Raw genomic sequence first — 12925 nt, forward strand, 5'->3', positions numbered from 1 at the left:
GTATGAGGGGCATATTTGAATTAGTGGCAACAACTCAATTTAACCATGATTTGCAGGTGAAAGCAAGCTGGAAAGATTATTGATTTTTTTCTAACCAACAGTCTATTTTCGCACACGTGCAGTAAAATTTGAGTATACCATTTAAATACATAGGGTTTTGTGAACTGGTTGTTAACATGGCTGAGTTGCATATCGGTTTGAGAGAGAGCAAAGAGCTTAGTGCAAAACTCATTGGTTATTGGGTAATGCGCGTCAGAAATAAAAACGAATCTAGAGAAAATGCCATTCCATATCGTACTATTGCCAGGTGGGTGTTAATGTTCAAGGTAGGTAGAACTAATGTTAAAGATGATTCCCGCTCTGGGCTGCCAATTTCCACTACCTCTGAACTATCAAAGCCATAGTTGATGAAAATGAAAGATATACCGTGGATGAGATAAGTGGCATTTCGGGCCTTAGTGCATCATATGTGTTTTCCATCTTGAAAGAAAAGTTAAGCTAAGTAAAGTGTGCACCTGTTGGATCCCGCATTTGCTAACCTCTGACCAGAAAAGGGAGCGGATTGAAAAGACCTCGGCCTTATTGACTAGGTCCAAAGATCGAGACCCTAGACGCCCGAGAGAAGTTGCCACAAGGGAAACGTAGCTTTATTTTTTCTTGGGCCCTACAATAAACTCGGGTAGGTGAAAACAGCGTTCGCCCAGTTGTTGCTCGATAAAAGAGTTATGTACGCTCTATTTTTGACAGTATGGTATAGTGTCCCGTGTCGCTATTCCGGAGAGGGGTAGTGTCACTAGAAAATTTTACCATGATTATGTTCTCACTGCCGTAGTGAATCACTACATTACAAAGAACACAAGCTTATTTAGAGGGGAAAAGAACTGAGGTTTTGTTACATTTCGATTAAAGTCCTGACCTTTTTCCTTGTGACTTTTTGGTAAAATCCGTACATGAAATCTTGCCTTCGCGATCGCCGGTTCGAAACCCGCAGTGACACCCGAAGCGTTCTCTACCAATGTATAAACAGTTTACCCAAAGGACAGATCAAAAATGCTTTTTCGGAATGGTTTCTGTGTCTGGGAAAGTGTGTAGAGGTCCATGGTGAATATTTTTAAGAACTCTACTAAGTAATCATTCTTCACAGGTATGACTTATTTATAGAAACGCGCTGCCGTTGCCGCTAATTAAAATATGTTCATAAATGTACATGTATATACATTTTTAGTAGCATCTTTGATGACAGACAAAAATATTTTGATCAAGCATTTAATGATTTTGTATTGTGGAATTTTGTTGTATATCTTCATGGTCATAATATGATTTACAACCCAAAAACAAAAGTCAACAAAAAAAAACAAAAAAAAACTGAAATAGCCGAAATCAATCAATTAATCAATCAATCAATCTCTGAAGTAAGTGTATTATAGGTATAGTATATCGGTTTGTATTCCAGAGTTCTACCCTGCGAATTACTATAATTGTTATTGTTAAGAAACGATTTACATGCTTTGTAATTACCAGATATTTCTAACTACATTTTCGCTGACTATTCCAAGAATAATGGGACTATGCAACTCACCCGGGCGCCGGCATGACAAAATTTGGTTTATGTTTTTTTTTCAGATACAATTTAATTTATGGTTATATTGTGGTACACATCCACTTGCTGCTTAATTTCATTTCTCGTCATTGCCACCACGAAGCGTTTATTACCACTGTTTACTTATTTAACAGAAGTGCTTTCGTTAGATTTAACAATTTTTCTCATTAGTTCGATAGTGAAACAATTTCATAATATTAATCACTATCGGGCCGGCTTTTTGGAACTAACCCAGTACTGGTGTCTGTAATGAAGAGATATTTTCTTGATTAAAGTACTTATTGAACGAGCACACGGGTTGAGAGGCAGATACCGTAACCACAAGGCCACCGCTCCTCTTCAAGTCGGCCTCGAGACATCGATTTAAGATAATGCGCAATCAATTGTCAATATTAATAACGAACTTCCACATTAACTTAAAATGTACATCTGTTGGATAAATTTGTCAATTGTCTTAAATTATTTGGCGGCAAACGAATCTTGAGGCTGCCTTTATGAACGCTGCATCGTGCAATATTAGCCGATAATGCCACCTACCCAAAATTAAAATCTCTTTAGTTTCATTAATACATCATTCTTTTAAACATTTTAACATATTTAATGAGTTTGTCGACATTTACAAGACAATGTATTTTTATATGCCCGAAAAAATTTCGGGCATATTATGTTATACCCCCTGGCGTCCGTCCGTCCGTCCGTCTGTCTGTCTGTCTATCCGCACTCACAGGAGAGTAATTATGTGGCTAGAGGGACAATAGGTAACTGTTCTTTCTCTTTGATGTCATTCATTCCGTAATGCTTTTATGTGGCTATTTTCTTTTGGGTGGCTAAAAAGAACAATAGAGAGAACAATAGAGTAGCCACATAATTACTGTCCTGTGAGAACGTCCGTCCGTCTGTCCGTCCGTCCGTTAGCAATTTGGTTTCCGGAGCATAACTTAAGTTCCATTTGACCTACAGTGTTCAAACTTCATAGGATGAATGCCCATATTGGGTAGAAGACCCCTATTGATTTTGGGGGCACAAGGTAAAAGGTCAAGGTCACTATCACCTTAAAACTGAAAACAGTTTCCGGAGCATAACTTAAGTTTCATTTGGCTCACAACATTCAAACTTCATAGGATGATTGTCCATATAAGGTAGAAGACCCCTATCGATGTTGGGGTCACAAGGTCAAAGGTCAAGGTCACTACCACCTTAAAACTGAAAACAGTTTCAGGGGCATAACTTAAGTTCCATTTGGCCCACAGTGTTCAAACTTCATAGGATGATTGTCCATATTGGGTAGGAGACCCCTATTGATTTTGGGGTCACAAGGTCAAAGGTCAAGGTCACTATTACCTTAAAACTAAAAACAGTTTTCGGAGCATAACTTAAGTTCCATGTGGCCCACAGTGTTCAAACTTCATAGGATGATTGTCCATACTTGGTAGGAGATCCCTGTTGATTTTGGGGTCACAAGGTCAAAGATCAAGGTCACTATTACCTTAAAACTGAAAACAGTTTCCGGAGCATAACTTAAGTTCCATGTGGCCCACAGTGTTCAAACTTCATTGGATGATTGTCCATATTGGGTAGGAGACCCCTATTGATTTTGTGGTCACACGGTCAAAGGTCAAGGTCACTGTTACTTTAAAACTGAAAACAGTTTCTGGAGCAAAACTTAAGGTCTATTTGGCCTACAATATTCAAACTTCATAGGATGATTGTCCATATTGGGTAGAATACCCCTATTGATTTTGGGGTCACAAGGTCAAATGTCAAAGTCACTATTACTTTAAAACTCAAAACAGTTTCCGGAGCATAACTTAATTTCTATTTGGCCCACAATATTCAAACTTTATAGGAGGATTGCTATTGGAAGGAGGTAATACTTTATTTAATTTATGTAATGTCTTACAAATGCTTCATCCTTGATATAAAAAAAACACTTTCGGGCATATAATGCTCCGCCTAGCGGTGCTCTTGTTTTTTCTTTTTTTTATTGTTCTGACGTGTGTACTTTGATTATAACAAATAAACATGTAAAATTAACCTTTACTTGCATGTTCCAACATGTATAGATAACTAATATAAAATATTATTATATCTAAATACTAAATATAGAATAATCTCATCAACAATTTTATCACTTATTGTATACATGTAACCGACGTATTTTATCTTTAAAATCGGGTGTCATATGCTGCGCACGTGACATGTACGTACAGACACAAAGACGTACATTCAGTTGATGTGTATATAGGCAGTGAAGAGGGAAGTATGATGAAAGTGAAAGCTTTGAAAATAGTTTTTCACTAAGATATTCTAGTTTCCATTTTCTTTCTATTCTAGGATATATCCGAGCATTGTGAGTATGAACTATTAAATAATATCTTCTAGATGCTAATTTGTCATGAGTTGAAGCTATGCATTTTATAATATTTCAAGTAATTTCAATTTTTTGTCAACAACAACAAAAAACAACAACGTCAAACTGTAAGATATTTTAATGCATACATTAAATGCAAGTGTTGTTGGTTTTATTATAATCTTTATATTTCAGATGTAATATACATTTTTCTCATATGTATTATGCAGTTGTTTATAAATGTATTTCATAAATAGAGGATATTAAATGAGTGTAGTTTAATACTAAATTTATTGAACGAGTTGAATATAATCATATCTTCGTAAGATATCAAACTTCAAATATATGTTCCTTATCATTAACCACATCTTATGTGACAAGGTTCATAACTCTAGCACCAATATTTTCAGCATTATTCTCCCATGAACTTAGCTGTTCCCTTGAAAAATGTTATTTTCACTATAACTTCTATATTTCTTAAAGAATTTATGTACTTCAAACTTCATATTTATGTTCCTTATCATCAACCACATGATGTGTGACAAGATTCATAACTCTAGCACACATTTTTGAGAATTATTACCCCTGACAAGATTCATAACTCTAGCATGAATATTTCCAGAATTATTATAATCCCTTGAACTTGGATTTTTTAAAATAAAAATTGTTATTTTTTTGCTCTAAACTAACTTATTTTTCAAAGGATTTAATTTAAACTTAAAATCTGGTTTCATATCAACTCCCATATACTAATTATATGACAATGGTCAGAACCCTAGCGTCAGTATTTTCCGAATTATCTTCCCGTAAAACTTGGACTTTTCATTATTTTTTTTTGTAACTTCTTTATTGATTCAGGATAAATATCATCTTTGTTACTATAAATGATATCTACTCTAGACTTAAGATAATTGTTCTTTGCCATTACTCACATCATGCATGACAAGGTTTATAACTCTACCATCTTTATTCCCTGAGTTATTTCTCTGTGAACTTATAAATTCATTTTAAAAACTTTATATAATTTTTGCTCTTATCATCTTTGTTACTGAAGTGATTGACTTCAGATTTGAAACTGTCGACTTTTCCATTAGAACATAGAAATGTCTGTTTAACTTGTATTGGCATGGTCACATGCATATTATGTGGTATAAAAATATTGAACATTTTATTGCTTTCTTTACACTGATACAAAAATATATTTATATCATAATTGATTTGTTTCTCCCATAGATTTGTCTTCCTTTACTGCGTCCAGTATTTAATTAGTCGAGCGTGGCTGTCTCCTCTGACAGCTCTTTGTAATTAGACCACTCTCTACATGCTTTAAAGTTTTCTTTTACTGCAATTCAAAATATTATTTAAATAAATAAATAAAATAAGATAACAATGTGATAGTAGGAAGGTTTCTTTTACCATGCCATTGTTTGACTCTAATGTGACTCTAATATGTGATAATTGGCCACTTTATCATGGGCGAAGACACGACGACACGAAGACTGGATACATTGGCCAATTATCGTGTCTTCGACTTTCAGAAAAAGATCTCATGTCTTACACCTTTTTTCCATACAGAGATAGGTATAGGTATATTTTAGTATATACGATGTATATAATATATGTTTAGCCTGTAGAGAAACTATGATAGTAAATGTCACCGTGTCACTGTGACATTTAGATTATTTCTGTTCAACTGATGACGTTAAAACTGATCACCCCATGACTTTTTATATAATTTTATCAACAAAGTTATCAGACAAACATATAAACATACATGTACCATGGTTAATACATATATCCACATATCTCTCATATGTAAAGGTCTCAAAACGTTCAGAGTCTTCCTGTCTAGTTGAAAGATCTTGTTCTATCCTAATGTCCTCTTCTGCAATATTTTACCATTTTTTGCTATGGATTACTATATATGCAAAATTCACTTCTTTTGTTACGCGGAAAGCAGTTAATCTGATTCTCCAAAATATGTATACAACTCAATTACATTAACATAAAAACATTTAGGGACAGATTTGTATCAGCAATAATAAATCATATTACAACACGTGATACCGAGATTTCTTGCGATGTTACCCAAAATTTAGTGCAATGGACTTCCCCAGTTGTACATATTAGAACATCTGGTTTTCGAGATTAAAAGTACTAAACTAAAAGGCGATATTTAAGTGGTGTGCTTGAAATGCAAGGCTCCATTTTTGTGGCGAAGTTGCATTTTAGACATAATTTAACCAATATGAATTATTCCCCTTTACGGGGAGCGGCGGCCTATAGCTAATGGTTAAGATGTCTGCCTCTCAACTCAGTCAGTCAAACAAACAAACAAAAACAAAATAAATTATTCTTAGATCAATAACAAGACCACAAACTCCTGTCAAAATCTAAGAGTTTTGTTTATGTGCCGACGTTAACCTATAAAGCAAAATAGTCAAATAATTTGACCCCAATACTTTAACAACACGGTAGCCAGTCTTTTAAATGTCTCTTAGCCAGTCTATGAAAGTCCACTAGACGCGCGTGATCTCGTATCATAGACAAGAGTAGTTAAAGTATGTATACTTGAACTATTTATAAAAGCGTATGCTGACACGGATGATCTTAGCTAGGCTTCTGCAATGGCAGGTTACTTCGGTAACGACAAACAAAGTAGACTAGACGAATAAGAAAATATTGTCTTGCGATCTAAGACTCCCAGCCCTAAAATGGCTTTACTTTCTTTTAGAATTTACGAATGTTTATTTCTAATTGATTTTTGCAGTTTTTAAAATTTGGAACTCTCTTTCAGGTAAGCCAGACAACAGATTCCAAAATGGTTTTAGCGGAATTCATCCATCCTTCCTTAGCGGATTTTGAGTTTGAGAAGACGTCCGTCAAACTGAAGCTCATTTTTTTCTCGTTCGTGTTCTTCTGCTGCGTTTATGTCGTCTCCACAGTATTGTCAGCCGTCCTTAAACCATACAGAATATTGAGAATGAAAGAGAAGATATTTTGGCATCTAGCTATCGTGAGGGCCGTATACGGACTATTTTGCATAGTCATAGGCATCTGGGCGCTTTTCATCGACACGGAGTTAGAGAAAGATGTCGTTTACGCAACTACACCAACGAGTCATTTCGCAATGTCGATAACCGTAGGATTTTTTATATTTGAATGTTCGATGCTAATGTGGTCTGACATATATTACAAGCAATTTAATGTACTCCTTAATCTTCACCACTGGATATCTTTGATTGGATATTCCTTGTTGATATATCTCGGGAGTACGCACTACTTTGGTTGCCGCGGACTCGTTCTCGAAATGAGTACTCCGTTCAGCTGCCTATGTTGGACACTGTTGAAATGCGATTTAGCACAGACATTCCTGTGGAAAGCCAACCAATTCTTCCTCGTTCACACTTTCCACCTCCGTTCCGTGGTAGAATGTTCAATGTGGTACCATACTTACTTGAACTGGGATCGTATTTGGTCCGCCATGCCGACGGCCATGTTTATTTCCTTTTATTTGCAACTATTCCTTGTAACATTCATAATGACGCCATTTTGGACTTACAAGAAAACAGTTCAAATGATTAACCCAGTAGACTGGAATTTTGAAGATGCCAACAAAAATAAATCTGAGAATGGGGGAATTAAGAAGGAATAGATAAACTTTTGTTTATCCAAGGAATGGGACAGGTGCAATACTCGTTAAGAGCAAAACATATTCAAATTAATGTAAATACATGTACATTTACAAACGTTATTTGAGATTATTTTATTTGATATTCATTAAGTAGCTTTTGGCGGATGCCTATATATATTGTAGCTTTTGGCGGATGCCGCAATGAATTCCGTACTGATTTGAATGAAAGAAAATCTGATTAAGACAATAAATTTGGCCCGGTGTCTAAATACCAATATGCTTTCAGAAGAAAGTTTATCGTGAGATTTGACAATGTAATTGTATATGCAATGTATATGTTAATTTGTATTATTTATTTCTTATATATAATATCCACATACGAGTACTGCTTTGGGCACGGTAATGTTTCCTACAAATGACATCAGAACTGGTTAGTCCGGAAAACAGTCCAGGAATTAACCTTAATCAAATGTGTCTAAAAATAAATGTAAATAACAATTTTATCGAAGCTGATTTGTTATCATTGATAGATAAACAATCTATAATTAAATAAATGTATACGGATAAAGTAGAATACAGTGGAACCTCTTTAATCCGAACTCGCCCGGACCAGAAGAAAAGTTCGTATTAGAAAGGTTTCCCGATTAGAAGGTTTTTTGCATGTTTGTACAAGACTATACCCCTGTTGTATCATATTTTCACTATTTATTTCCTTTTTTCCAATTTTGAGTAGTAGTGTAAAAAAAAATGTATTTATACGAGTATTGTTTTGTTATTTATATATCAGTAAAATATGGAAAAAGGCTATATATGCCACGCGTGTTCACTTATTTTGTCTAAAACCTTTATAAGCGGAGTAATTCCACCGTTTTATTCCTGTTCCATCAGTTATGTATTAGGCGACACTAAAAAGTTATAATTTCAAATAGAATTTCAAATAGACTTCCGTACATCATAGCAGCGTTCATTCTTTACGTACAGATGGTTTAGACTTTGAAAAATCGTTTTCAGCACAATACAGTGTTGGAGCAGTACCTCTGGATGCTTGCAGAAATCATGATCACAAAATGAAAAAAATATCGCCTTTTTCGCCGATTCTTACATTTTTCATTCATTATTGTATATAATTTTTTAGTCTCACTCTTCAAAATCGGTAGCATTCTTTAATTTACTTCATGACATTATCGTCTAAAGAAAATTGAAGCTGCATCAATGTCATAAATTCAATTCTATGAAATATTTTTTTAAATACATTTTTGTTCAAGATAAGATCTACCGCCCAAGAATAGAATAAAAGCTCGCACCCATATAGCCAGTAACGATGTAAAAGTGAAATTTACAAAAGCCCCGTGAAGAGAAAAATGATGAAATTAGACCCGAGAATAACCCATCAATGCAAATAACCGATTTATAAACAAAATAATAAGTCAATTTAATCAAATCAGTTATCGGTAATATCTCTGAGTGTAGACATAAAACAATGTATACCTGATCTTGTCAAAGGTTAACATGTGATATGTTGATAAGTTTGTTTATAGAGATAACCCAATTGAAATGAATTACCCAACATTATCTATGGATGTCGATTGTTCAAGATTCCTGTATCGGGTACAACGTCACTTAGTGCACATGACCTCATCAAATGTACAAAATTTGTGACCTATAATCAACAAAATGTGGGAAGAAATCAACAATATTGGCTCAACTTGTGAAAAAATACTAGCATACAGACATAACTGAGTCGTCTCCCCTGATAGATTTTAGTGATAACTGAAACTTTGACACAATAATCAAACTTTCAATAAAACTTTCGTCAAACACGTTTTTCTTTCTTAAATACATGGATCCCCTCTTTCATGTGTATATTCTAACATCCGTACATTCTAACACTCATACATTCTAATAGTCGTACATTCTAACAGTTGTATATTCTAACAGGCATACATTCTAACAGTTGTATATTATAACAGGCGTTAATTCTAACAGTCCTATATTTTAACAGGCATACATTCTAACATTCCTATATTTTAACAGGCATACATTCTAACAGTCCTATATCTTAACAGGCGTACATTCTATCAGTCCTATATTTTAACAGGCGTACATTCTAACACTCCTATATTTTAACAGGCGTACATTCTAACAGTCCTATATTTTAACAGGCATACATTCTAACAGTCCTATATTTTAACAGGCGTCAATTCTAACAGTCCTATATTTTAACAGGCGTACATTCTAACACTCCTATATTTTAACAGGCGTCAATTCTAACAGTCCTATATTTTAACAGGCATACATTCTAACATTCCTATATTTTAACAGGCGTACATTCTAACAGTTCTATATTTTAACAGGTGTACATTCTAACAGTCATATAGGCGTACATTCTAACATTCCGATATTTTAACAGGCGTACATTCTAACAGTCGTATAGGCGTACATTCTAACATTCCTATATTTTAACAGGCGTACATTCTAACAGTCCTATATTTTAACAGGCGTACATTCTAACAGTCGTATATTTTAACAGGCATACATTCTAACAGGCGTATATTCTTCTTCTTTTTTTTTTGACGTTTTACGTCACATCGACACAGTATAGATCATTTGGCAATGTTCCAGCTTTACTGGTGAGGGAAGACCTCAGGGGCCCCTCCGTGCATTTTTTCAGGCACGAACGGGCACCTGAGTAGAACCACCGACGTTCCGTATGCTAGCAGGATAGCTTCCTCACATGAAAGAATCCAAAGTCCCTGTCCGGATTCAAACCCACAGCAGTGAGGGGCAAGTGGTTTGAAGTCAACAACCTTAACTACTCGGCCATAGACGCCCCCGTGCATATATTCTAACAGACATGCATTCTATATTCTAACAGGCATACATTCTAATAGTCGTATATTCTAACACACATACATTCTAACAGGCATACTAGTACATTATAACAGGTGTATAGTATAACAGTCGTAGATTCTAACAGGCGTATAGTATTACAGCCATACATCCAAACAGTCTTACATTCTAACAGCCATACATTCTAACAGCAGTACATTCTAACAGTCATATAGTTCGACAAAGCAAAATATTTTCAGTCATATGAATCTCATTGTTTCTGCCATTGCTTTTCTTTGCATCTAGTCACATGAGCTGTACATTATATACCACCAACTGCAAAGTGAATAAAAACACACACTAAAGTCTGCAAATTTTTTATTGCTTAAATCAAAACATTGGAATGGTAAAGTTCAAAAGGTCCATATGTATGTATACATTAATGATTATACAATATATTTTAGCATATTTCTGGTGATGGTTCTATTATACTTAATTTATTCCACTATATATTTTACAGAAGTACAGTTGTCCTAGCAATACAAAACTGAGTGCAATTGAGCTGCGTCACGACAAAACCAACAAAATGGGTTTGCAACCAGCATGGATCCAGACCAGCCTGCGCATCCGCGCAGTCTGATCAGTATCCATACAGTTTGCTATCAGTTTCTATACTTGTAATAGAGTTGGTAAGCGAACAGCATGGATCCTGATCAGACTGCGCGGATGAGCAGGCTGGTCTGGATCCATGCTGGTTGCAAACCCAATGGTTTTGTCATGACACGGCTCAAATATGTTATTCAAATGTAATTTACTCCATCATCCATGTACATGCATCTGGCCTGAGGTTATAAAACTTTTTTCTAAGTTCTGTCTCAAATCTCAGGATTTCCATTGGTCAATATACAATTTTGTGACAATTTCTGACCAATCAAATACCCGAGATTGAGCTTGGAGAATTTCTTTATAACCTTCGTGCAAGATTTAACATTATACTTCCAATGATGTTACAGAAAATCAAAAAATATTTTCTAAGATCGCACTGAATGGTCCTTTACAGAGTAAGAATATTTCCCTCCAGGTGAGTAAAATAAATCTTGTAAAATCTAACTTGAGAGAAATATACTTCAAGTTTATGAAATTTTTTAATTTTCACAATCCTAAAAACTGTAAACACATTTTGCACAATATTACAGAAATTTATTGTTTTTAATCATCAAAATTCTAACCCATTACATTGTACTAACAGAGTAAAAGAAATGTCTAAATATTTTGTCCAGATATAGGTAGTTTCTGTGAACAGGAAGTAACTTACACAAGCCAAAACAAAAAAAATATCTAAGATATTTGCAGCATTAATTATATTTTTAGTGTAAAATGAGTAAAATAAGGTAGCTTTACAACTTAAAATTTTTTTTTCTGAATTTTGAAGGTAAACTTCCTTAATTTTTTGCATATATGTTCAAGTATTCTATCTAGATACATGTATTGAAGACAAAGCAATGCCCCGATGATGTATGACCAAAATGATTTTTCTAAACCCTCTTTTTATTTCATCAAAAATGAGAAATATGTGTTTCAACTGACCATCATTTGTTTTCTTCCAAATATGCCTATCTTTGCTTTTGTTTGTTATCATTTCAAAACTTTAGTTCTTCCTCAGCACTTCTATGGTAACATAAAGGTGAAATATGTATACTTATTCTTTAGTTGATGAAAACAGGTTTGTTGTTGTTCCATTTAACTGATATAAATTTTTCACTTAATTTATCTCTTTTTTTTTTAAAATAAGATGGTAAACTTATGTTACTTTTTGTAATTTTGTCAGGAATAAGATTAATGTTTTAGATGACTATTAAAGCATTCACATTGTCAACTATATGAGCCGAGTCATGACAAAACTAACATAGTGGGTTTGCGACCAGCATGGATCCAGACCAGCCTGATCAGGATCCATGCTGTTCGCTATCAGTTTCTCTACTTGTAATAGAGTTGGTAAGCGAACAGCATGGATCCTGACCAGACTGCGGCGATGCACAGGCTGGTCTGGATCCATGCTGGTCGCAAACCCACTATGTTGGTTTTGTCATGGCGCGGCTCATATGTTTTATACTCTCTAAACATAATTATCTCCATGATTATATAAACTGTTCAAAATGTTATGTTTTTAAAGCATGAACACCTATAACTAGCAAAATATACCTAAACCTTTTTACAAACTGTACAAACATGCTATTCTTAAATTCTTATGTTCATATCTCATGATTTAGCAAAAAGTGTGAACAGTGTAACTGGCTCAATAAACCTTATTTTTCACAAATTTTACAATCAAGCTTTATTTATAAAAAAATTAATATGAAGAGCTTTGCCTTTAAAGAAAAAGTGCCTGCTATTTCACACGCACACATAAATTATAAATGAAAACAGGTCAGAAAATTGCTTAACAAAGTATTCATGAGCTGTTTTAAGAAGTTCTATCAATGAATTTGCCAAGGTGTCACCTACTATATTA

The 12925-nt window shown here is 34.4% G+C and overlaps 1 protein-coding gene across 1 annotated transcript; it reads left to right on the forward strand.

Annotated features, from left to right (window-relative positions):
* Positions 1–3787: 3787 nt before the first annotated feature.
* Positions 3788–8082, forward strand: LOC132729112 (protein CLN8-like). Its single transcript, XM_060714852.1, has 2 exons — positions 3788–3950; positions 6748–8082. Exon 2 carries the CDS (start codon positions 6772–6774, stop codon positions 7603–7605), a length of 834 nt encoding a protein of 277 aa, XP_060570835.1. The 5' UTR covers positions 3788–3950; positions 6748–6771; the 3' UTR covers positions 7606–8082.
* Positions 8083–12925: the final 4843 nt, after the last annotated feature.

Source organism: Ruditapes philippinarum, unplaced genomic scaffold, assembly GCF_026571515.1.
Source record: "Ruditapes philippinarum isolate M1 unplaced genomic scaffold, ASM2657151v2 ctg1365_1_1_1_1, whole genome shotgun sequence".
In the NCBI taxonomy this organism is placed as follows: domain Eukaryota; kingdom Metazoa; phylum Mollusca; class Bivalvia; order Venerida; family Veneridae; genus Ruditapes; species Ruditapes philippinarum.

What these genes read in the sequence shown, in the direction of transcription:
- LOC132729112 (XM_060714852.1), top strand. Translation starts at nt 6,772, where the DNA reads ATGGTTTTAGCGGAATTCATCCATCCTTCCTTAGCGGATTTTGAGTTT.